This window comes from Saccostrea cucullata, unplaced genomic scaffold (assembly GCF_032062105.1).
Source record: "Saccostrea cucullata isolate Sc308-1 unplaced genomic scaffold, CSIRO_AGI_Scuc_v1 ctg839, whole genome shotgun sequence".
Lineage (NCBI taxonomy): Eukaryota > Metazoa > Mollusca > Bivalvia > Ostreida > Ostreidae > Saccostrea > Saccostrea cuccullata.
In genome coordinates this window covers 103,785-126,968 of record NW_026918556.1, presented here as the reverse complement: position 1 = coordinate 126,968, position 23,184 = coordinate 103,785, and the positions used below count along the sequence as shown (strand labels likewise).

The following is a 23,184-nucleotide window of genomic DNA, read 5'->3' as shown; positions in this document are numbered from 1 at the left end:
TTTGATAGCCTTATTTCGGTGGATTTGAAATTTCACAAAGTTTAGATGGTGGGGTATGTAAGAGTAACCAGTCTGGAAGTTTTAAAGTTCTTTTACGCTTTCCTGACAGGAATTGTCTGCCCCCTTCCTTTGTTTCTTATGAGAATAATTTTTACAGTAAACTCTAATTTTCTGTCAATAACTGTAAAATAGTCAATCTTAGTGAAAAGAGGAAAACAGCTGCATGTTCTAATGAATTTTCTATTTCATTTTATCCCCGTGGGGATCCGGGTTAGAATAGGTCCTCAGTACCCCCTTGCTTGTCGTAAAAGGCGACTAAATGGGGCGGTCCTTCGGATGAGACCGTTTAAACCGAGGCCCCATGTCACAGCAGGTGTGGCACGATAAAGATCCCTCCCTGCTCAAAGGCCAGAAGTGTCGAGCATAGGCCAAAATTTGCAGCCCTTCACCGGCAATGGTGACGTCTCCATATCAGTGAAATATTTTGGAGAGGGACGTTAAACAGTATTCAATCAATCAATCAATTGCAATCTCTAACCCATGATTTGAAAAAAAATCTATCAAACATGGAAATATTTACATGATATACTAATATGATGTGAAAAAATTAGTTCTGCTTGTACTTCTACATATTTGATCACGTTTTTCACTAAGGGTATTTTGGCCACATGTAATGGATCAATGTTTAACATAGCATTACATTTAAATGTTAGACCTCTTATAAAATCTGATATAGAACAGCGATATCATATAGATCCCCATTATTAAGTTTAAATTTGTTCGATCGAGACATTGTTCTCTATGTTCGTGTTAAATGTGAAATAAAATCAGGTAAAATCTTCAATAGAACAGTGTGCACTAGGTGAATGAAGTGAGCATTGTAGCCAGTAGACCTCCTTATGTACAGAAGTTATTTTACACCTTGTGTCACGTATGCTAACACGACAAAAATGGAATGTAACAAAGTTAAGATTGAAATATAACCAAAATGGAAGATTCAGCTCCATTTGAAATTCACAACAAACTTTTAAGCGATCTCATCACAGAATATCTAGATTCTTCAGTTAAATCCGATAGAGAGAGGAACTTTACCAAATGGAAGCTGGCGTTTAGAAGCATCAAGGATTCTCCTTTTCATAGAGATTGTCCTATTTTGTGGGACTTTTTCTTCTTGGAGGACACAAAACGTATTGGTATTGGGGAATACAACGTTTTGAGACGTCTTATGACAGACATAGGACATGCTGGAGACAGAATAGGACAAGCTGAGAATTTAATAAGAGAGTCGTCAAAATGTAGCCGAGGAAAACAACTTGGTGAGTGGAGAGTGGACTTTACTCTTTGAGACAAAGTCTATATGGTTATTTAAACACTTTTAAGTTCCAACACTGAAAAAAAGTTATTATTACAAGTATACAACATTTGGTATTAATAATTTCAAAATATAACTTGTCTCTGAGAGAAAATGATTAATTCATGATTATAATATAACTTGTCACTGAGAGAAATTTATTAATTCATGATTATAAATGTATTTACGGTATTTTGATTCTATTTCATCGAAAATTCATATTGCTGTCCGACTTCATTAAACATATTTTCTGCTACTGAAAACTAGTACATAGACAGACCTGTTTACTGGCTAAGAAGACTATAACAATTTTTTTTTCAATTTACCCCCCCCAAAACAGCAACTTTTTGCTGAGGGGCATAGAGGGAAATAATTTATGTTTAGGGAGACAATAAATTTGCTATTGTCCGAATAGTAAGTAAAGATATGTTTTACTATACCAAAACAAACTTGACATGCGTCACTTTTCAATCCTAATAAAACCAGAAGAGTTCTGAGATGAAATATATGGAAAATTGAACGTTGCGGGTAAATAGTTCGATGACTTTTTAACTTAGGACAGATACTATAAGTTGAAAAACTATTTAAACTTAAATATCCCGATGTTTCTTTAGTTAAATTGACTATAAACTGAGTCTGAAATTTTAATTCCGAGTCGGTTAAAAAATTGATTATTGTTTTAAATCTCGGTTATCTATGAAACGCTATTTATTTAAATAGTATAATTTACAGGAAAGTCCTATGTTTATATAATGTAACGAAACAAATAGAAGGTTCTTTTTTGTTTTAGTTGATCTGAACTTATCATAAGTACGCAAAAAATGACTTTTACATTTGGAAAGTACCAAAAATTTTTAATTCTACTGATTAAAAGTAAATAAATTTCTTATATTTACATTATTTTTCTGATGACTTGCCATAAATTTACGCCGTTCAACTGTCATTTTTAAAGCATAACAGTGTGCACTATATTTTACGTCAAGTTCTGTAGCATGACGTAACAAGGGAGATATTCATGCTTTATCGTGGTACATATATGATGTAGTTCATGAGAACATAAACTGCATTTTATTTTACAAAGAAGCATAGATGAAATTTATTTGAAATGTAAATATTTAAAAATACAAATTAGAATATGTATTTTAACCCTCCTTTGATATCTATTGAAACAAAATTGATATATCTTTCAATTGTTCAATTTTTCTGTTTCTGCATTATATGTTTAAATGCATGACATTTTGTGGGTTTTTTTTTTTTCATATAGTCATTTATAATGTAAATGAATGGCATTTTTCAATTCACATAATCTTATTTTTGTTTCTTCGTATCAAAAAGAGTTAAACTATTGTCAGTGGATTTACATTAATAAAAATTAGAATATGTTTCTTTCAGATTATCCCATTGTACTGAAGTCTCGCGCACATGACCTTTTTTATGGAGACAACGTGATCATTGAAGCCGATGGCTTAAGGAGACCGGAGCTTGACTGGTGGAAAATAAAGGAATCGGAAAGACTTCCAAAAAAGCTAGATTTACGAATGGCAAAGTATAGTGAAAGTACGTGTGAAGGGAATCAATCAACCCTTATCTTGAAAGATGTTACTTTTGAGGATGCTGGACTTTATTACATATGTAATAAAACGGGAAAAAGGCAAAGTAACCAACTCCATTTAAAAATTAAAGGAGGTATAGTAGGATAAAACTGGTTGAATTAAATGATTTGTGCAAAACATTTTTAATATATTTTAATTTTTAAATTAATCAGATACCATATGTATTTAAGAGCATTGGCAAGGATTCTGACTATCGTATGACATTTTTCAAGAACTCGAGGGGTATTAATGGCACTAAACATGTTATATATATTCTGCTTCTTTGAACCTACTAATTCCCGTTTCTTTTTAAGATTTTTCCCAAGTTAATGTTTTCCACAATTCTTAACGCATTTCCTGTGTAAAATATTGATAAAATGACCTACGTAATTTGTCATCAAAATAAGATTTCTTAAAACTCATTTATTTCAGAAATATATACAGTGTAGTTTATATTTTATATACATTATTGTATCGTCATTTCCGATGATAATTTAAAATGTTGTCTGAAAATGTAACTATTGAACAGAGAAATATAATAGCCGTATCTTTTACTTCAAGCACACTGTGATATATATAGAAGACATATGAATGGAAGTAAACATTGTTCATTGATGTTACGTCATCGATTTATCAAAATTGCGAGTTGATTGCCACAGCAAGTTTTTTTTCATGTAAATGTTGAATAAATTCCTTTTCGTATGAAAACAAAAATAGGCCTGCTAATAACAGGGCACGATTTGTACCCATGGGAATACGAACAGATTGTTTGAAGACCTGGCCCCAGGATCATGAAACAAATTTTCAATCGCCTATAAAATATTCATGAATTATGGAATTTATTTCAAAATATACAGATAACACTTTTGAGAAGCAATATCTATCCTTCTGTGTTCAATAAACCAGAAGTGAAAAATAGAATTAGATAGATTACATGATCAGTACGTACTTGTTTCTGCCGACAAAGCAGGTAACAACATTGTCTTCGTTTGTAAGGCTCGTTATATAAATTGTATTTAGAAGAACTTGGATTAAATTTTGCAAGTGGTAATCCTACTTATACTCATACCTCCCTTTCTAAGGAAGAAATTCTTCAAAGTCATTTGTCAGTTCTGAATGTTTTTAATATTCAACAGAGCCAAAATGAATTTGAACTACCTTATATATATATATATAGGATTCCGAAACTTCATAAGAATCCTTACAAAGATACATTGCGGGTTCCAGTAAATGTTCAACCAAACCTCTTTCGTTACTTCAAACTAAGATATTGACAGTAGTGAAGAAAAACTTAAAGAGTACTGTGCAACTATATATTCAGGAAGTGGTGTGATCCAGATGTGGATACAAAAAAAAATCCAAAGATTTTTTTTACAATTTGGAATCATAAAATTTTACCAAAATCAACAGCTTAAAAACTTATGACTTTTCAACTTCATACACAACCATTCCCCACGATAAATTAAAATCAAGGCTTTTTGATACCATGAAAAGCTGCTTCTTCAATACAAATGGAACCCGTAAATTTACTTACCTGGCCATTGGTCATTTACAAAATTATTTTGTTAAAACAGATTCGGATTGCACCCACAAGTACTCTGAAATTGACATCAAGAAGATGCTTGAGTGTCTGATTGACAATATCTACATGTATGTGGTTTTTGGAGACCAGGTCTTCCAACAATCTATTCAGATTCACATGGGTACAAATTGTGCTCTGTTATTAGCAGACTTATTTTTGTATTCATATGAAGCAGAATTTGTGCAAAATCTTATGCATGAACAGAAAAAAACCACTTGTTGTGGCCTTCAGTTCGACTTTCAGATATATCGACGACGTATTGTCAATTAAAAATGGTCATTTCCATTTCTACGTCGATACGATATATCCAGGAGAGCTTGAGATAAAAGATACGAAAGAGTCTGACACATCTGTTTCATACTTGGATATTTTACTTGAAAAGGACGTTAATGGTGACATAACAGCCAGGCTACCGGTATATGATAAACGTGACGACTTTAACTTTTCTATTGTCAACTTCCCGTACTTATGCAACAATATACCTTCATCACCTGCATACGGGGTGTATATATCTCATTTGATTCGATACGCAAGAGCATGTTCTACGTATGATCAATTTATAAAACGAGGTAAATTATTGACAGGCAAGTTGATGAAGCAGGAAAACCAGCAGTCTCGCTTAAAGTCATCATTTCGTAAGTTCTATGGTCGATACAATGACCTTGTTAGCAAATACAGTTAATCATTGCTGACTGACGTTTTTCATACCAATTGTTAGTCCATTATTTATACACTGAAATGACGAAAGATTTTCCCGTTTCTTCTTTCACTATCGTAACAAGGAGCATATGGCGGGTGTGACCGGTTAGCTGGGGATGCTCAGTCATTCATGGCAACTGATACCACCTCTAATGTTTTTGAGGTCCGTGTTTGCTATTTTGTATTGTTTTATGGACTTTGAAATTGAATACTAGTACTGTTCGCTATCTCCATATCCTTCATTGAAAAATATTTTAATTTTGTTCTGTAGACTTCTACAACATTTCATTAAAAAATAAAGATTTTGACCTTAGCTAAGATTTTTCATGATCCCAACGCCTGATCTCAGGAAAACATTGACAATTATCAGAAACTGAAGAATCGTTTTACCAACATCTTCAAGGTACTTGTATGTGCAATCAGAATGTTTTAGCAAAATAAAGTTGCAAATGGCAAATTTTGAAATTTAAAGGGAAGTTCATTAAGCTGGTTTTTTTTTATATTAAAAAAAGCAAATGTCTTGATTTCGACAAGCCTGTAATTTAGCCCTTAGAATGGTTTTATAAAGTTTTGAAAAGTCGTAAATTTTTGTGATGTTGATTTTGTTAATTTGTGATTCTAAATTTTCTTGATGTTTATTGGAGTTATTAAGTATGCAAATCTGATTTCAACTCTTCGCAAATATACTATTATACAGTACTAATCAAGTTCTCTTTCTTTGCTGCTAATATTCTAGCGAAAAATAAAAAAGTGAGGCTTGGTGGTATATTTACAGATGTATTTATGTTTGTAAGGATTTATATCGAGTTTTTAGAATCCAGCATAGGTATGGTAGGTGAAATTCACTTTGATTGCTGGAAAATATATTTAATTTTATATATCAGTTATATTCTATGAAAGGCCTTGTCACAGCAATTACATACATGTATGTGGAGTATGAAAGTCATAACCATAATTGTTTAAAAGTTATGTTCAAGGTAAAAGTTTTCTTAAGGACAGATGATACAAACAATTTTTTTCTTTGAAAAAGATTTGATATCATGTTACAAGTTCAGAAATGTGGATGGTTCTTAGAATTTTTTTCTCCTAAGAACTGGAATATGAAAAAGACTTGGAAAATATTAGTAATATTTTAATGAAAAAACAGATATAGGACAAATCACATTCAGTAAAGGTTTACAGGTGAAAACAAATTTCAGAAAATGTTAACATGGTGATAGAAGTGTAATAAAAACTTAAGAAAAATATACCAAGCCAGGTGAATTTTAGTAAGAAAAGCTAAATGGTAAAAATCAGCTTATGTGATATTGCTAATTTTTTGTCATTTTGATCTTCCTCTTAAAATTCACTTGGCTTGGTATATTTTTCTAAAGTTTATATTGCACTTTTAGCGCCAAGATAACATATTCTGAAATTTGTGTTCTCCAGTAAACCTTTACTGATTTTGATTTGTCTATATTTGTTTTTTCATCGAAATATTACTATTATTTTCCATGTCTATTTCATTTTGTAGTTCTTCTGAGAAAAAATTCTAAAAATCCACTTTTCTGAACTTGTGACATGATATTAAATCTTTTTCAAAGAAAAAAATTGTTTGTATCATCTGTCTTTAAAGTATAGGATAAAAGCTAAGGTCAAGATCAAAGGGTAAAAATGTTTGGTATTTCATGGAAGGTTTTTTCACAAATATTGCTAGGTGAATTATAAAAAGCGTGAGTCCTCTCGTTCAAAAGTTATAACGAAGGTTTAAGTTTTTTAAAAGTAGGTTAAGGTAAAGGGTCAACATTGTTGGTATCCAATGAAAAATCATGTTACAAGAAACACATATATGAAGTATGAAAGCCCTAGCCTCATTTGTTCAAAAGTTATAACCAAGGTTAAAGTTGGCTAAGAGTTTGCAAAACTGGATCAAAATCGAAGGTCAAAGTCAACAGGTCAAATTTGGTGGTACCCAAAAAAGGTCTTGTACAAAGGAATATACATGATGTGAAATTTGACCCAACTTTAACCTTGGCTATACCTTCTTGTATTTCTTGTAACAAGACCTTCCGTTGTTGGTATTCTTCCACACATATGTGGCCATATCCTCAACGAATCAAAAGTTATGGGCAGTGTTAAAATGTTTGCGGACAAACAAACAACAGACAGACACATTGACAGGACAAAAACGATATGCCCCCGAATCTACGATTGCGGGGGCACGATAAAAAGAAAACCTAATGATTTTATCTTTTTCCCGAAAACCATGATTTGCCAATGTTCTTAAAGTTTTACCTTAAATAATCATCAATTATTATGCTAGTTGCTGCAGAAATAGTATATATTATTTAGTATAAATTTTAGAACTTCCTGGTGTTTACGTGCGCACGTCATCTTCCAACATTCAATTGGGATACAATTTCGAAATGCGGTGTCACGTGGTCTCTATTCCACCAGCAAAATCAGCTTCATGGTGGAAATTCTCAGAAGAAAGACGGGAAGAAATTAACACAAACTGTGATAAATATGCAGAAAGTTCCTCTGACCCTCAAAAGGAACCAGTTCTAAAAATAAATAGGCTAGACTACGAGGATGAAGGGACCTACTACTTAAGGGTGACAAATGCAGTTGGGCAAGCGGAAAGTAAGCACTGTGGTGTGAAGTTTGATGAAGGTAAATTCTTTTTTTTTTAATTTCAGAAATAAATTCAAATTAATTAAGTTTATCAGGATAGATAAGAAATACTGAGCTTAAAATAATATGTTAATTTAAGGTTTACACGGTAAATCAGTTTACGGGGAATACTCCGCGTAAAACAGCATGATTTTCGGTTACATAGATTTTGCAGCATAGACTTTGCAGCATATTGTTCTTTTTAATTATTTCAACGTCTTTTTATGTCCGAAACAAAAGAAAAATGTTTTCATGACTTACATGTACACATGTTACAAACAATTTCAAACTTATTTTTTTTTGGTTTGGGTACACTAAGACATACTTGTACACAAATCAAGCTCGATAAAATTTTCGAATTTGTATTTGCACTCAATACACTAATTATATTTCTGTTTTGTACACGATTATTTTTTTAAAGACAATTCAACAAGAACAATCAGATACTTTCATCTTATCCAACTTGGCGGAAAATCTTTAATACATTTTGTTGAAAGAAAAATTAATTCATCACTGAAAACTTACCTGGCCGAAAAGGATGAAGAGCTTGGTTTCTTGTTAACCAAATCTCAAATGGAGCAAATCAAAAGTAATTTAATTCATATACTTTATCATAACAAGAATGGATAAACATTACCAATTTTTGAAGATGCTAACATATTAATGTTCTTTACAAAGAAAAAATCCAAATACATATAAACATAAATAAAAATTGAAATAGAAGTGTTATCATGTGAAATGTATTCTGTTTTGTATTGAACTTAACTGTTTTGAGGCGTATGTAACAAGATATCCTATGTACGTATATCTTGTGTATTTTAGCTATACAGAGTCCAGAATCCTTGGATATTTCTGTGCTGTATATAATACTAAAGAGTATGCCTGACATTCAAAGTCCCACCAAAGGATGGGGCAACCTCCCTGGCGATAACGACATCCTACCGTCAGATGATGTTGAAAGAATTCAAATACATTACGAATTTATGATACAACAAATGGATTCACATACGATGTCATCATCTCTTTTTAAAGAGAAATGGAGCCATCTTTCTCAGGTAAACACTACACTGCAGATACCACCTATGATATTTTAAATATAAGATTCTTTCTTTGGTTATAAGTATTGAAATTAATGTTGCCCTTGGTGCAATGATAATTCCCATACTAAAAACAATAGAAAGCATATTATACTCTATATTCAATACCGGTACTTGCATTACTAAAATGTGAATTATCTACTTGTGCTGACACGTTATTTTGCCTCTTCATCACAATCAACAAAAATAATCCCTTTCATTTCTTTTGGTTTTATTGTTGTTATTAAATGAATCAATTAAGCTAGATTAATCAAATATCTGGGGCAATATTCATAGCCGTAGGAACTATGAAGGAACCGGGAGGGGGTCCCCCTCAATACGGTGAAAGATCTCAACCCCCTTTTCTGTTTGTTTGAATTCCATTGCTAATGCATCAAAATTCTTTTGATATAATATATTTAGACATAAAATGACTTAAACATGTATTAATTTTGATTTAATGGACCAGGCGAAATGATTGAAAACTGCAGAGCACTGTAATATACAGATAAAAGTAACACTCTCAAATATTTTTTGTCAAAAATAATTAAGTTTAAATATCCAAAAAAAAAAAAAAAAAAAAAAAAAATCCTTAAACGAGCAAAATTCAAATCACGGCAAGGCCAAAAATCTTTTACATGTATCTCAACATAATTTTTCTGGCTGATTTTTCTGACTGGTTTGCCAATGCATAGAACACTATAGAAAACATAGCTACGGCATGTATGTGCCTATGTCCTTTCAATAAAAACTACTGATGACCATTATTTGATTGTTACGGTAATTTATGTAGTTGATAGTGCCCCCTAAATGAATGTATGTAAAACTTTGTGAGTCATCAACTCTTTCTAACTGAATTTGCTTTATATAGGCCTGATACGGGTCCACTCAGGCTGATATGACATATGATATGGATTTTAGTTTGTCCCAATCTTCATTTTCTTACCCTTTCTAGTTTTTCTTAACAAAATGTATGAAAAACAAAAAGAGTATGCTACATTTTGTTTAAAATTTTATTTAAGGCTATTCAAAGATTAAGCACATTTGTTCAAGAACGTCAAATCGATGATATTTATTTCTCTGAACTGGACCAAAGTGCATTGAAAAAGAGTCTTAAATCAATCAAAGACAATACAGAAAGGGATTTGAAATCACAATCAGAGAAAAAAAGTGAGTATGAGAAAAAGCTAACAGAGAAAACAAGCAACAACCGTAACAGTAAACAAATCAACAAACAAAGCAGAGAATGAATCAAGAGTTAAAAAAGCTATAAACGAGCAAAAAAAAAAAAAAAAACAACAAAATAAGAAAAACAATAATATATATCCATTCTATGTTTTATCGTGTTTAAAACATATTTCAGTACTCCCAGTCATCGAAATTCAAGGACCAGAATTAGTGAGGTACCATAAAACTGCTGAAATCACCGGCACTATTAAGTCTCCAAACGAAATATTACACGCTGCCTGGAAGAAAGAAAGCAGAAATATTGACATATCTACCCCAAAATATCGTGGAAGCATTGATAATGGAACAGATGCAAAACTCATCATTAAGAAAATGGACACAGATGATGTTGCTAATTATAATCTGATAGTGAAAAATGAATCAGGAATGACAAGAAGCAATGCAATATATCTAAGGATTAAAGAAGGTATATTAGTATCTTATGTAGTCCTCCGCTGTTCTTGTTAGACTGTAGAAAGTTAAAAGTGAAATTTTCATGTCAAGAGGCCTATCTTTATGTGTACCCATTTTCTTAGAAGGAATAAGTAAACTAGACCTGTTGATTTTCCATTCTTCATGTTTTGTTAATTACATGTATACTAGTATATTAGGTGGAAGTTTGCCTTACATCATTACACTTTCCACAGGAGGGCAAAATCAAGCCCTCCAAACTGTCAGAAAGAGCAAACTTTATATGTAATATCCAATTGATTCTTTTGCCTTTTCATTGAAAATATTGTAAATAAAATATATGTCTCATGAAACTATTAGACAAAAGACTCTACTCTGCTAAATTTTAAAGAAAAAGGTATGGTTTCCATACAAATTTTGCCCTGTGATTTTCTAAAACATGAAACTGGTGTAAATGTTGAAAACTAATGCTATTTAAATGATTGGAATTCAATGCAGAAAAATCATACAAGTCATTTTTCTCACATGTGTTTTTAAATGTTAATTATGACGTCATAAACATGTGTATTTTCCCGTATTTTCTTAAAAAGTTGCAGAAGACACCAACTTTCGATGGAATTTTCTTTCGGATAACATTGTCCACAGGCATTGCCCACAAAGATCTTGAAATATGTGATTTGTTATAGAATTTTGCACAAAATATCAAAAAATTAACATGGGCGACGGCTGTGGACACTGTTTTCTAAAGGAAAATCACCCTTGAAATGTGCCATTTTGAGGCTTTTTCTGTTGAAAATGGAGAAATGCTTCACATTAATGACATAATATTTGCAGAATGATAAACCTTCATGCCATATTCTTTCCTGATTTATCAGAGTCATTTATTTAACTAATATTTAAGGCAGTTTCAAAACTTTTTGATGTCATTACATTTTTAGGGCGCAATAAAGCTAAAACCATACCTTCTTCTTTGCTTGAAATCATGACTCTTTGATTCATTATTTTCAAAAGGAAAGCCAAAATGTGAAATTTTGGGAGAAGCATGCAGAATGGTTTCAATTGGAGGGTCTGAAACTTTGCAAGGAAAAGTGAAATCATATCCAAAGCCAGTAACTTTACAGTGGATTAAAATTAGAACTTCAGCAGACATAAAATTAGATATAAAATCTCATAAGTACCAAGGGAGCAAAGATCACCTACGGAAACCTACTTTAATGATCAACAACATAGATTTAAATGACTATGGAATATACATACTAAATGTTAAGAATATCAAAGGCACAGCAAACAGCAAAGAAATTAAACTTGATATTGAAGAAGGTATTCTGAATTTTAATTTAAAATATATGATGTTATAATTATATTGATTTACTTCATCCAATAACTGCAGGAAAATTTGCCTCAATCTCTCAATACCAAATTTGATTCCAGGCTTACCCGTTGCACACATAACGGAAGTACCAGTTGCTCAACAGTTCTTATGTCTCGCTGAAATATGCAGTATTCCCAACCCACTGTACGTAAAGTGGCAAAAGGTGATCAATAATAAAGCGAAAAATATTAACATTTCTATACCGAAGTACAGAGGGAGTTCTGAGGATCTTTCGAGGCCGAAATTGGTTGTTCAAGATCTCGAGCCAGCGGACACTGCCAAATATCATTTAATTGTCAAAAACCCAGTCGGAAAAGGAAGGAGCAATCAAATTCCATTACATGTTAAAAGTATGCATCTTCTTTCGAAGTATATGAATAAATTCATAATTGGAACTAACTAGTATTTGAATCTAGTAGGGATGTCAAAATTGTCAATAATTGATATTCGAATATTCGATAGTGGTATTCGAATATATTCGAATATTCGATAAAAATAAAATACATCTTGCATTATAATATATCTTCACTCTTTTGCCAAGCAATATACATTATTTTATGCCATTTTTTGGAATAAAATCTTATGTAGAGTTTTGTAAATGCAAAGTAGTTATATTCTAAAAATATTTTACAGAATATATGAAGATTTTACATCCCAAATGTGATGATTTTTTCCGGAAATTTCAAAAGACTCTTACAGTACATGTACTTCTCAGATTAATTAATTGTCTTACCAAAGTATACACATATAACCCCTACAGATTTACACCAGACAGAACAATTATGTAATGGAAAAAAATTAAAAGCGATTACTTTTAGCCAATTAATTTCCTGATAATGATTTAAAATGATATAGACAAACAAGGGATCCATGTGTTTACTTTAAAATTGTGTCCTAACAATACAGACTAATTGCAATTACTGGATACTGTTATACCACTATAATTAAATGATCAAATGGATTATTTATATATATATTAATTTAATAGATACACTCTTCACACCATTAAGGTTATCCAAGAGGATTGTCTTTTAATTTATTAATATTCGAATCATAAATTTATATTCGAATATCAACTCATCGAATGAATATTCGAATATTCGAATATTCGTTGACATCCCTAGAATCTACTCTAATTAGAACTCGAATTAGTCGTTATGATTTCATGAAAAATGTTTTATTGTGTAATTTTCCAAATATTATTTTTTTTAAAAATTTTATTTTACCCCTCATCTTTTTAAATAACTGTATGTAATGTACTTTTATATTTGTTTCTGTTAGCGTATTTACTATTTGGTTTGGCAGATTTATAAGATATGATGACCTTGATTTGTCATTTGCTTGGTACAAAAGTAAACTACTAGTATTCGTAAAAAATGCATCTTTTAAAAACTGAAATATCTAGGATTTTGTTTTCTTGATTTCAGCAACCACAGTCAATTAAATCGTCTTTGAAAGTCGATCTAGAGTCAAAGGACGAAACGAAGAAAGATTTAAGCACCTGCTTTTCTGACATTCTTTGTAAAACATTGAATTCCATTTTAGAAGGAATTGGAGACTTTTCAAATCAGGATAAGTTAATGGATTATTTGTCGATGTATGAAAAGCTTGGCCAAAATGTTGAACTATCCAATTATCCGGAAATTCAAGAGATTGTGGTAAAGACTGATAGATTGTTAGAAAATTGGAAAAATGAGACTGACTCATGTCAACGTGAAGACGTGCTCAAGAAATATTTTTATATTGTTTGCAAAATGATGACAACATATAACATAACAAAAGGCAGGTGCAGTCGGGGTTCCATTAACATTGAATTAGAGTTTCCTAACAGGGGAAGTTTTCTGAAATTTGAAAAAGATGTTAAAGAAGGCGACATGAAAGGGAATCTGGAAGACATTCTTCTTTTTCAACCCTTAATGCAAAATTTAGACTTGAGTGTGGAACCCAATGATTTTTTTGTAGGTTTTGGAGACGTTCAAGAAAAACAAAGCACAAAAGGTATTTTATCAATCTTTAACAATTCTATTAAAAAAAAAACTGATTGAGTAAAATGAGACATGTTAAAATAACATAGCAAATTTTATTAAGAAAGATGATAAATTAAATGATACATGTTAAAATAAGAAAAAAATAATGGCTTTGAAAAACATAGTTATTTTAGAACAGATGAGATTGAAATATGTGTTGGATGAATTTGAAATTATGATGTTAAATACGAGTACATGTATATGAAATGTTTAATATAGGAACTGATCTCTTTTATTTGCAATTAAACAATTAGTTGTTGTTTTTTGGGAGTTGAACTATGTTCAGACTCCCTAGGCCATCACGCGGTTTCTAGCGCAGTAATTTCACAATGAATTATCTAGCAGCCGTCGTGGTGTTTCTGTGTCGGCCAATTTACTCCCCTGTGATATTCAATACAAACTTGTACCAGTCTATATAAACTCGAAGAAACTTCCTCAATAAAAATAGTCCATCTCATTTTTCTGAATTAATCTAATTTTCATAAATGATTTGAAAGTAAATGAAATAGAATTTTATTTAACTTAAATTGAATTGCATATTTTTGTCATCTTTCTTGAGAAATGACACGTAAATTTTGATTTCTGTATGAAAAAAAAGTCCCAGTTTTCCGTCATTTATCATTCGGCAATTCTCGGCTGACTTCATGCACTACGCTCCATTACAAAAAGTGCGAGGTAATCCAAGGAGCAACAACTGGTCTAACTGGTTTGACAATGACGCGATTGTCTAAATATAGAGATGTAAACAAAGATGTAAGGTCAAAGGAACGCTATTCTAAGGTTTAACCAAACTTCTTTCAATTTGTTTCAGCAATAAAGAGACAGAACAACGTTTCTTAAAAAAAAAAATAATGCGGAAAATTTCACTGTCAGACATTTATTTGCTCAGACAAGTAAAATGATCTGTTAGACTGGAAAATTTTTGTCAGACCAGATACATGCAAAACATTTTTTTTTATTTTGGTAAATGGAAAAAATAATAGCATTAAAGTTTTATTTGTTGATATTCGATCTCACAATTTGAAATGACATTAATTTTGTATTCTTAATTTCATGAATTTATCAGCATTCAGTTGGACACGTGTACAACACCAAATCTGAACTTGAAAAATGTGTATGTACTTGCATTGCAGTATTACCTTATAAAATGTATCATTTGATTTCATAATTTAATTAAAACAGTTAAAATAAATGAATACATGCGTATGCACAGACACAATGGGATAATAATCCCAATTATCTATCTGTGAGAAAGATCGTTCCTCATGATTACAACTCAATTTTTTTCTTGTAGTAGCTCGTTAAACTATGTCTGATTTTTAATTACATTTGAATCAAATCAAAATCACAAACTTTAAGTGTAACTCGCTAGGCGCAGTTGTTAAAATAGTTTGATCTTAAGATTCAAAGTGAGGTATTAATTGATCCTTACGTCGCAGGTTCGAATCCTGTGGGATGCATTTGGAGATATACTCTTTTGATGAGACATATAAACCGAAATCCCATGTCGCAGTATGTGCTTGCACAAAACGATCCCTCACTACTCTATGGTTTTGAGTGCCGGGTATAGGTAAAAATTTGTAGACTTACATGTAACTAGCTCAATCGACAAGTGGTAGTGTCTCAATTTGATTGAAAAATTATCGAACGTAAAACAAACAAAATGTAAAGTATTCAGATACTTACTTTAATATAGAAATTACTTGAAATTATGGAATAACAAAACTTGATTAAGTTATAAAGATATATACAATTGATAAAATAGATAAGCATGGAGTTCTATAAAAATTTATTTTTGTGTCCGAAAAGAAACATTTATACCCAAAAGAGAATAACAAATACTTGTTTTAATCAGAGGAAGAAAAATGACATTCTAGTGTCTGGTGATGGTAACATCGAATATAAAGAGTGTTTGTTTGTTTGTTTCTTGGGACCAAATATCTTGTACACATTATAAAGAAAGTAGGGGGCGTTTTGATTCAAATCTTTCAGAAATATAAGGGTAGTGTTTGAGTTTGAGTAATATATGGTACTGAAAGAAGTTTGAAACCTCCCACAAAAATAGTATTTTCGAGTTTGGAAAAAAAAATTTTGGTGGTGGGGGTTGTTTGTTTGGTATGATCAAGTTGTTGAGGTAAGAATTAGAAAGAATAAATCCACAGAACTAAACTTAACGGTTCTTGCGCAATAAATATACAGTTTTTTCAATGAATGGCTCTGTAGCTCTCCGGTCTGTCAAAATCTTTTTTCGGAGAGCTACAGTTCTGCAGCTAATTTAAGAGCAGTCCCATGATCTTGGCTATTCAAATGCAATAGAAATTATTTTGAATGTTAAGTGTTGTATCTCTAACAAATCAGTTCTACCTAACTTGAATCTGAAAGCATGAAACTGTTCCTATACTTCCTGTGTGTACTTTCAGATAACGATTTTCAACTCCCGGGAGTACTTTCAGTACTTTGATTTTTACACAGATATCGATTTAATACGATTGCCAGAGAGTGACGTTTTTGCTGCGGCAATTGATCTTGGAAATACATATTCAAGCTATGTATTTTCGGAAATGATTTCAACAAAGACCACTGCTAGTTTGATTAAAAAGAAACACGGCCATCTTGAGAAAATCCCTACTGTTCTTCTGCTAGATAAAGACCTGCAAATTCATTCATTTGGACATAAACCAAGAGAGGAGTACACACACCTTCGAGGACAAAAGGAAGCTGAAAATCTCTTTTATTTCGAAAACTTCATGACTCTGATATATGAAACAAGCACAAAGGTAAAAAAAAGAAGATATTATTTGAGCTATGAGCTAAAAAATGATACTTTTTGCCTCCCATATGAGTAGAATGGCAAAGTACAGATTTTACTCTGGGAGACCAGAAATAATTAATCGATAAAAAAGTTTGAAAAGGTATACAGGTACGACGGCACTATGTAAAATTATCATCAAATTTTATTCAATGGTCTAGGAGGTGCGGATAAGAGATGGGCACCCTTCAATATTATAGAACAAATTGTAGTGTCCCTGTTTCGCGGTGGAAATCCAAAAATTCTATTCGACGGTACACAATGGCAAAATGTAACGCAGAATCTGTAAAAAATTCCATATTTTATAAACAAAAGTGTCCAAAAACAAACCTGAATTAAGGAGGATCTCTACACCTATATAGTATAACTGATTTTTGGTGCATGCATTTGTTTCTAATAATAGGCTGAATGTCCGATAAAATAAGGTTCCAAAGTATTTCAATTTATTTTTTGGAAATATTGAAAATATTTTATTTATTTTGTTAAAACCCTTTCTATCTATGTTTTACAAAGCCCAGTGCTTTACATTTCTCTTCAAAGTTTAATACTATAAAATATTGAAATAATAATCAACAAATTTAAAAATAAAATCAACATAATTTTAATTTAAATTTACAAAAATAGAGAAAAGAAAAACGAAAACAGCATTTTCTTGAGAATAGCTGGTTGGATCTTCTCCAATATCTGTAAAGATATATAATATCAAAGTGTAAAAACAATGAAAAAAAAGAAATTGAACAAAATTGAAAAACTGTCAAAAATTGCAAACATCACAAAAATCCAGGTGTGAGAGATCCGCTTTAAGAGTGGGCTCAAATATCTTGGTAACGTTTTTTTTTATAACCTTCAAATAAACTCGACTATAACTTGCACAAGTATTGAAAAATTGTCAAGCAAGGATATTGAAAGAAGTTAGTATTGTACATGTATTGTTTTTCAAATGAGTTTAAGCATAAACCACCACGTTTCCAGTCATGTATTAAGTGAATTCATGGTATTGAGAAGAGTAGATTTACTTACCGTTTTTATCCAACTTGCATGTGTTATCCAGTGCTAGATATAACAAAACATGGTAAATGGCCAAAAGCGGGTAAAAGAAATTCCTTTAACCAAATTCACACTTCGCCTAAATGCGTCCGTCGACGTCACTTACGGTCAAACCGGAAGTAGTCAGAAAATGCATATTTCTGTCGTTCTTGACAAGTTTTTGGGTAACATATGTCACTGGATGCATAAAACTTATTTTTCCATCCATCGACATCACTTCCGGTCAAACCGGAAGTAGCCAAAAATAGCTTATTTTCTAAGGTTTTGATGCAAAATTGAAATTATAAAGTGACTGGAGACGACTAAGCTCATTGCTTTCTTTTTTTGATGTCACTTCCGGTCAAAACAGGACGGAAGACCTACTAGTTGCTTTGCAACGAGCTTTGCTCTAGTTAAATTTCTTTTCTTGTCATAGCAAAAAATAACATTTTCATGATGATATCACATTTAATAAGAAAATTATTTAAAAAAATGAAGAAAGCATGTAAGTGTACACCGGCGCACGAAAGCAAGCGTATTTTACGTCTCTCATGACGTCATAATTTTTTTTCTGCTTCACATGCGGGTATTAAAATCTGAATGAATATTTTTATAGTGAAAAACCACTCTTGACTAAGGGACTTATTCAAATTCACTTCTGTCCATTTTGTTAAGGAAATTCAAATTTTAGTACAAAATTGGTTGAAAGATCGCCTTACATTTTAGGCAGCAGAGAATACACGTTGTTTGACGACGTTAATGGCCCAGAACGTTCCCAGATGTCTGCGTTTAACAAACAGTACTCTACTTCTTACATGCCATAACTATATTTTTCGTCATAAAGAAAAATTAAACTATCTTTGAATCTCGTGCTGTTTAAAAACAACTCTTTTGAAATCTAGTGTGTAATGTCCTTTCTGAACTCTTTTCCCCGTCTATGACGAATATTTATCATACAAAAACAATTTATTACAGTTCCTTGCGCCGGTTACGCGTTCGACAACGTCATTTACATCAATCTCAATTCCAACAAGACTTTGAAAATCATGACTTTAGTCATCTGTTTCTAATTCAATTCATATGAAATTTTTACATCTTATTAAGATTTTGATTCTGGTTTCAGTAATTTAAATTTAAGTTCAATCTTTTACATAGTACCAAAGAAATAAAGGCAAATGTAATAGTCATATGCGTAAATTATTCCGAATTTTGGTCGTGCGCCGACAGGCCATATCCGCATTCACATAAATCGTCCCAATACACTTAATATCAAAGATATATATTTAAGAATTCACAATTTTAAAGAACATTAAATTTATTATGTCTATGCAAAATTTGGTTAGTATTGGTTGCGTGTTAAAAAAGTTATCAACATTGTCTACGACTTTTTGGGACAACCCTCGTATTATTTAATAATTACATAAGTAGAAATTGAATAAATTGACAAACAATTCATTTTTTTGAGAAAGGATACGTGCTGGGTAATACACTGTATTAATTGAGGCGATACAATGTACATTCCATCCACAAAATTGCATGTTGTGTTATACTCAGTGATTTATCGGTGTTAAGTGAATTTGAATCAGATCAATTGAGATCAAAATTGCGTTTCAACGGAAGTACGCCATGTTGTGACGTTGTAGAGAGCCCCCTTAACGAGATTCTTTGGATGTCAATTGCTCATAATAAAAGTTATTGGTGTACCTAAAACGGTTTTAATTTTATGGCGCTGGTCCATGAATTTTACTTTAGATATTAGTACCTCCTCGTATGCACAAAGCTGAGAAAGATATGTACATCTTTGCTAGATTTTCATAATTGTTTGAATTGTGGACTAGTTCCTTAGATCGATACCGCGTAAAATACGTTTGCAGTACATTTTTAACATTTTTTCTATGTACATTATTAATTATAGAACACATAGGTCATTTTAAAGAAACTAAATTTTTACTAAATACGAGGGTTGTCCCAAAAAGTCGTAGAAAGGTAAAACAGTTTTGTTTCTCTTTGCTTTATTAAATTTCTTTCCTTGTCATAGCAAAGAGTAACATTTTATCATCATGCACTTCAAGTTTCATGATGATATCACATCTTATAAGAAAATTTTGAAAAAATAAAGAAAGAATATAAGTGTAAACCGGCGCACGAAAGCAAGCGTAAATTACGTCTCTTATAACGTCATGATCTATTTGTCTGCTTCCCTAGCAGGTATTAACATTCAATAATTTTTTTTAAAGTGAAAGACCACATTTGATTAAGGGAAATATTTAAATTCACTACTGTCCGTTTGTTTTTACTTGTTTTTTTTTTTTTTTTTTTTTAAAGCAGATTCAAATTTTAGTAGAAATTTAGTCGAAAGATCGCCTTACATTGTAGGCAGCAGAGAATACAAATTGTTTGACGTCGTCCGAGGTCCAGGTTTTTCCGAATTGCCTGCGTGTAGCAAACAGTACACTACTTCTTACATGCCGTAATTAACTATTTTCGGTACAGAAGAAAAACTCTCATTGAATAACGTGCAATTCAAAAATAACTTCTTTATTAAAATCTGGCATGTAATGTCACTTCTGTACTGTTTTTTTCCATCTCTGGTGTATATAAACCATATCCAACACAATTTATGACATATCCGTGCGCCGTCTACGCATTTGACGACGTCATTTTCATCAAACTAAATTTCAACGATACTATGAAAATCAAGACACCAATCGTCTGTTTCTAATGCTATTTAAATGAAATTTTGACATAATGTTAAGATTTTAATTCTGATTTCAGTGATTTAAATTTGAGTTCAATGTATTATATAGTACTAAAGAAAAAAAAAGCAAATGTAATAGTTATATGCGTAAATTTTTCCGAATTTTGTCCGTGCGCCGACAGGCCTTATCGGCCATCATATAAATCGTCCTAATATCATTAATATGAAAGATGTATTTAAAAATTCACAATTTTAAAGAAAATTAACTATATTATGTCTTTACAAAATTTGGTAAGTATTGGTTGCATGATTTAAAAATTATAAACATTGTCTACGACTTTTTGGGACAACCCTCGTATGAACATAAATATCTACACAAGTCAACGAAAAGCGGACCATTTTCTCTTTATCTCTGTGACTGCGTCTCCTTAGCCGGTAACAAACCAAGAATTTTCTGACGGACACTTACATATGAAAGACATGATTAACTCGTAATAACGAAATCTTTTCTTGTAATTACGAGATAATTAACTCGTTATAACGAGATCTTTCTTCGCAATTACGAGATCTTTTCTCGTAATAACGAGATAATTAACTCGTTATAACGTGATCTTTTCTCGTTATTACGAGATCTTTTCTCGTTATTACAAGATAAAAATATTTTTTATGTGGCCCTATTCGTCTTTAACTAGTAATAACGTGATCTTTTCTCGTAATAAGGAGATAATTATCTCGTAATTACGAGATCTTTTCTCGTTATTACGAGATAATTAACTCGTAATTACGAGATCTTTTCTCGTAATAACGAGATAATTATCTCGTAATAACGAGATCTTTTCTCGGAATTACGAGATCTTTTCTCGTAATAACGAGATAATTATCTCGCAATTACGAGAAAAGATCTCGAAATAACGAGATAAAAATATTTTTTTTATGTGGCCCTATTTGTCTTTAACTCGTAATAACGTGATCTTTTCTCGTAATAAGGAGATAATTATCTTGTAATTACGAGATCTTTTCTCGTTATTACGAGATAATTAACTCGTAATTACGCGATCTTTTCTCGTAATTACGAGATCTTTTCTCGTAATAACGAGATCTTTTCTCGTAATAACGAGATAATTATCTCCTAATTACGAGATAAATATATTTTTTTTATGTGGCCCTATTCGTCTTTCGTATTTACATGTATCTCTTCTTTGTCCATTTTTACAGAGTGTGGATAGAAACATTCAAATACCTGACGCGCAAGGAAGGAATGTCAGTGCCAAAATCATCATAAGCCGATGTGCTTCGTATATGATAGAACGAGCAATAAGACATATTCGGGAAGAATTCGCCCACGTTCTGCTGAGTAGCTTTAAGTTTGTCTTTACCTTGCCAACATTTTGGTCTCTAGCAGATGGATTTTTCAAGGATGCTCTAAGTGAAGTAAATAATGCCTTACATTCAATCATTACAAGAATTTCTTAAAACAGTTCTCTTAAAAGACCTTTTCATCATTTCAAAGAAAAGAGCCAAATCTTTACTCGAACATATCAGAAAATAAAATAATATAAACCTTATTTAATTTCATACAAACTTCTTTGAGTTGATACTCAGATGTATTATGAAAAGATGCATGCCAACTTTCAGAAATCTGTTACATATCGATATGTGTGCGTCCATTTAGAGTAAAATATCGTTAATCTATTATCAGCTCTACCTTAATATTTCAGCTATCTTTGGAAAAAAATCAAGTGTTTACTATACTGGAATCTCATGCCGTTTCATTGTCCTGTCAGATAGAGCATGTTGAAGATACTGACGTCACATTGAAAACCGCTTTTCGCAATTTTACTAAGGGAGAGAAATATATGATAGTTGACATCGGTGGTAATTTTTTTTAATGAAAAAGTCATTTGCTTATTCCAGGAATTTTCTCTGTTTATTTGCATGCTTTTAATTTTTAGGTCACCTGAGTAACTCAGGTGACCTATTGCTATCCGTTTTCGTCCGTCGTCGTGCGTCATGCGTCGTGTGTCGTGCGCCGTGTGTCGTGTGTTAACATTTGAACATTTTCATCTTCTTCTCTGAAACCACTGAACCAATTTCAACCAAATTTGGAATACAGCATCTATGGGTGGAGAGGAACCAAAATTGTGAATTTCATGGTCCCCGCCCCCAGGGGCCTGAGGGGTGGGGCCAAAACCACTAAAATGATTGCAATCTTTAAAAATCTTCTTCTTTACTCCTGGACATCAAGCAGGCAAACTGTTGGCATGAATGTTATGAGCATTGAGTTCTCTACTAAAATTGTGAAATTCATGGCCCCAGGGTCTGGGGTTCTGGTGTTAGGGCGGGGCTCTATAGATTGTATAGTGAAAATACATTATTTCTTTGAAAATCTTCTTCTCTGCTCCTGGGTATTAAATAAACTCACTAAGCACATAGTTATGATAAGCAAGAGTGCCTCTTCCAGATTTGTGAATTTTATGGCCCCAGGGTCAGGGCTTCTGGTGTTAGGGCGGGTCTCTATTGATTATATAGTGAAAATGCATTTATTCTTTGATAATCTTCTTCTCTGCTTCTGGGTTTTAAATAAACTTACTAAGTACATAGTTATGATGAGCAAGAGTGCCTCTTCCAGATTTGTGAATTTTATGGCCCCAGGGTCAGGGGT

General features: G+C 31.9%; 1 protein-coding gene across 1 annotated transcript; it reads left to right on the top strand.

The window, feature by feature from the left end:
- Positions 1–265: 265 nt before the first annotated feature.
- LOC134267884 (uncharacterized) lies at positions 266–21,995 on the top strand. Its single transcript, XM_062750094.1, has 11 exons — positions 266–1,316; positions 2,744–3,037; positions 7,568–7,876; positions 8,298–8,465; positions 8,699–8,931; positions 9,975–10,122; positions 10,316–10,606; positions 11,602–11,910; positions 13,508–13,960; positions 16,462–16,766; positions 21,738–21,995. The coding sequence occupies exons 1-11, from the start codon at positions 989–991 to the stop codon at positions 21,993–21,995; spliced, it is 3,096 nt and encodes a 1,031-aa protein (XP_062606078.1). The 5' UTR covers positions 266–988.
- Positions 21,996–23,184: the final 1,189 nt, after the last annotated feature.

Bases quoted from the DNA above. Each gene is read 5' to 3' on its own strand.
- LOC134267884 (XM_062750094.1), top strand. From the start codon at position 989: ATGGAAGATTCAGCTCCATTTGAAATTCACAACAAACTTTTAAGCGAT. The intron at 8,466-8,698 runs GTAATTTAATTC...TGTGTATTTTAG, and splicing joins TCAAATGGAGCAAATCAAAA to CTATACAGAGTCCAGAATCC. The intron at 16,767-21,737 runs GTAAAAAAAAGA...CCATTTTTACAG, and splicing joins TATATGAAACAAGCACAAAG to AGTGTGGATAGAAACATTCA.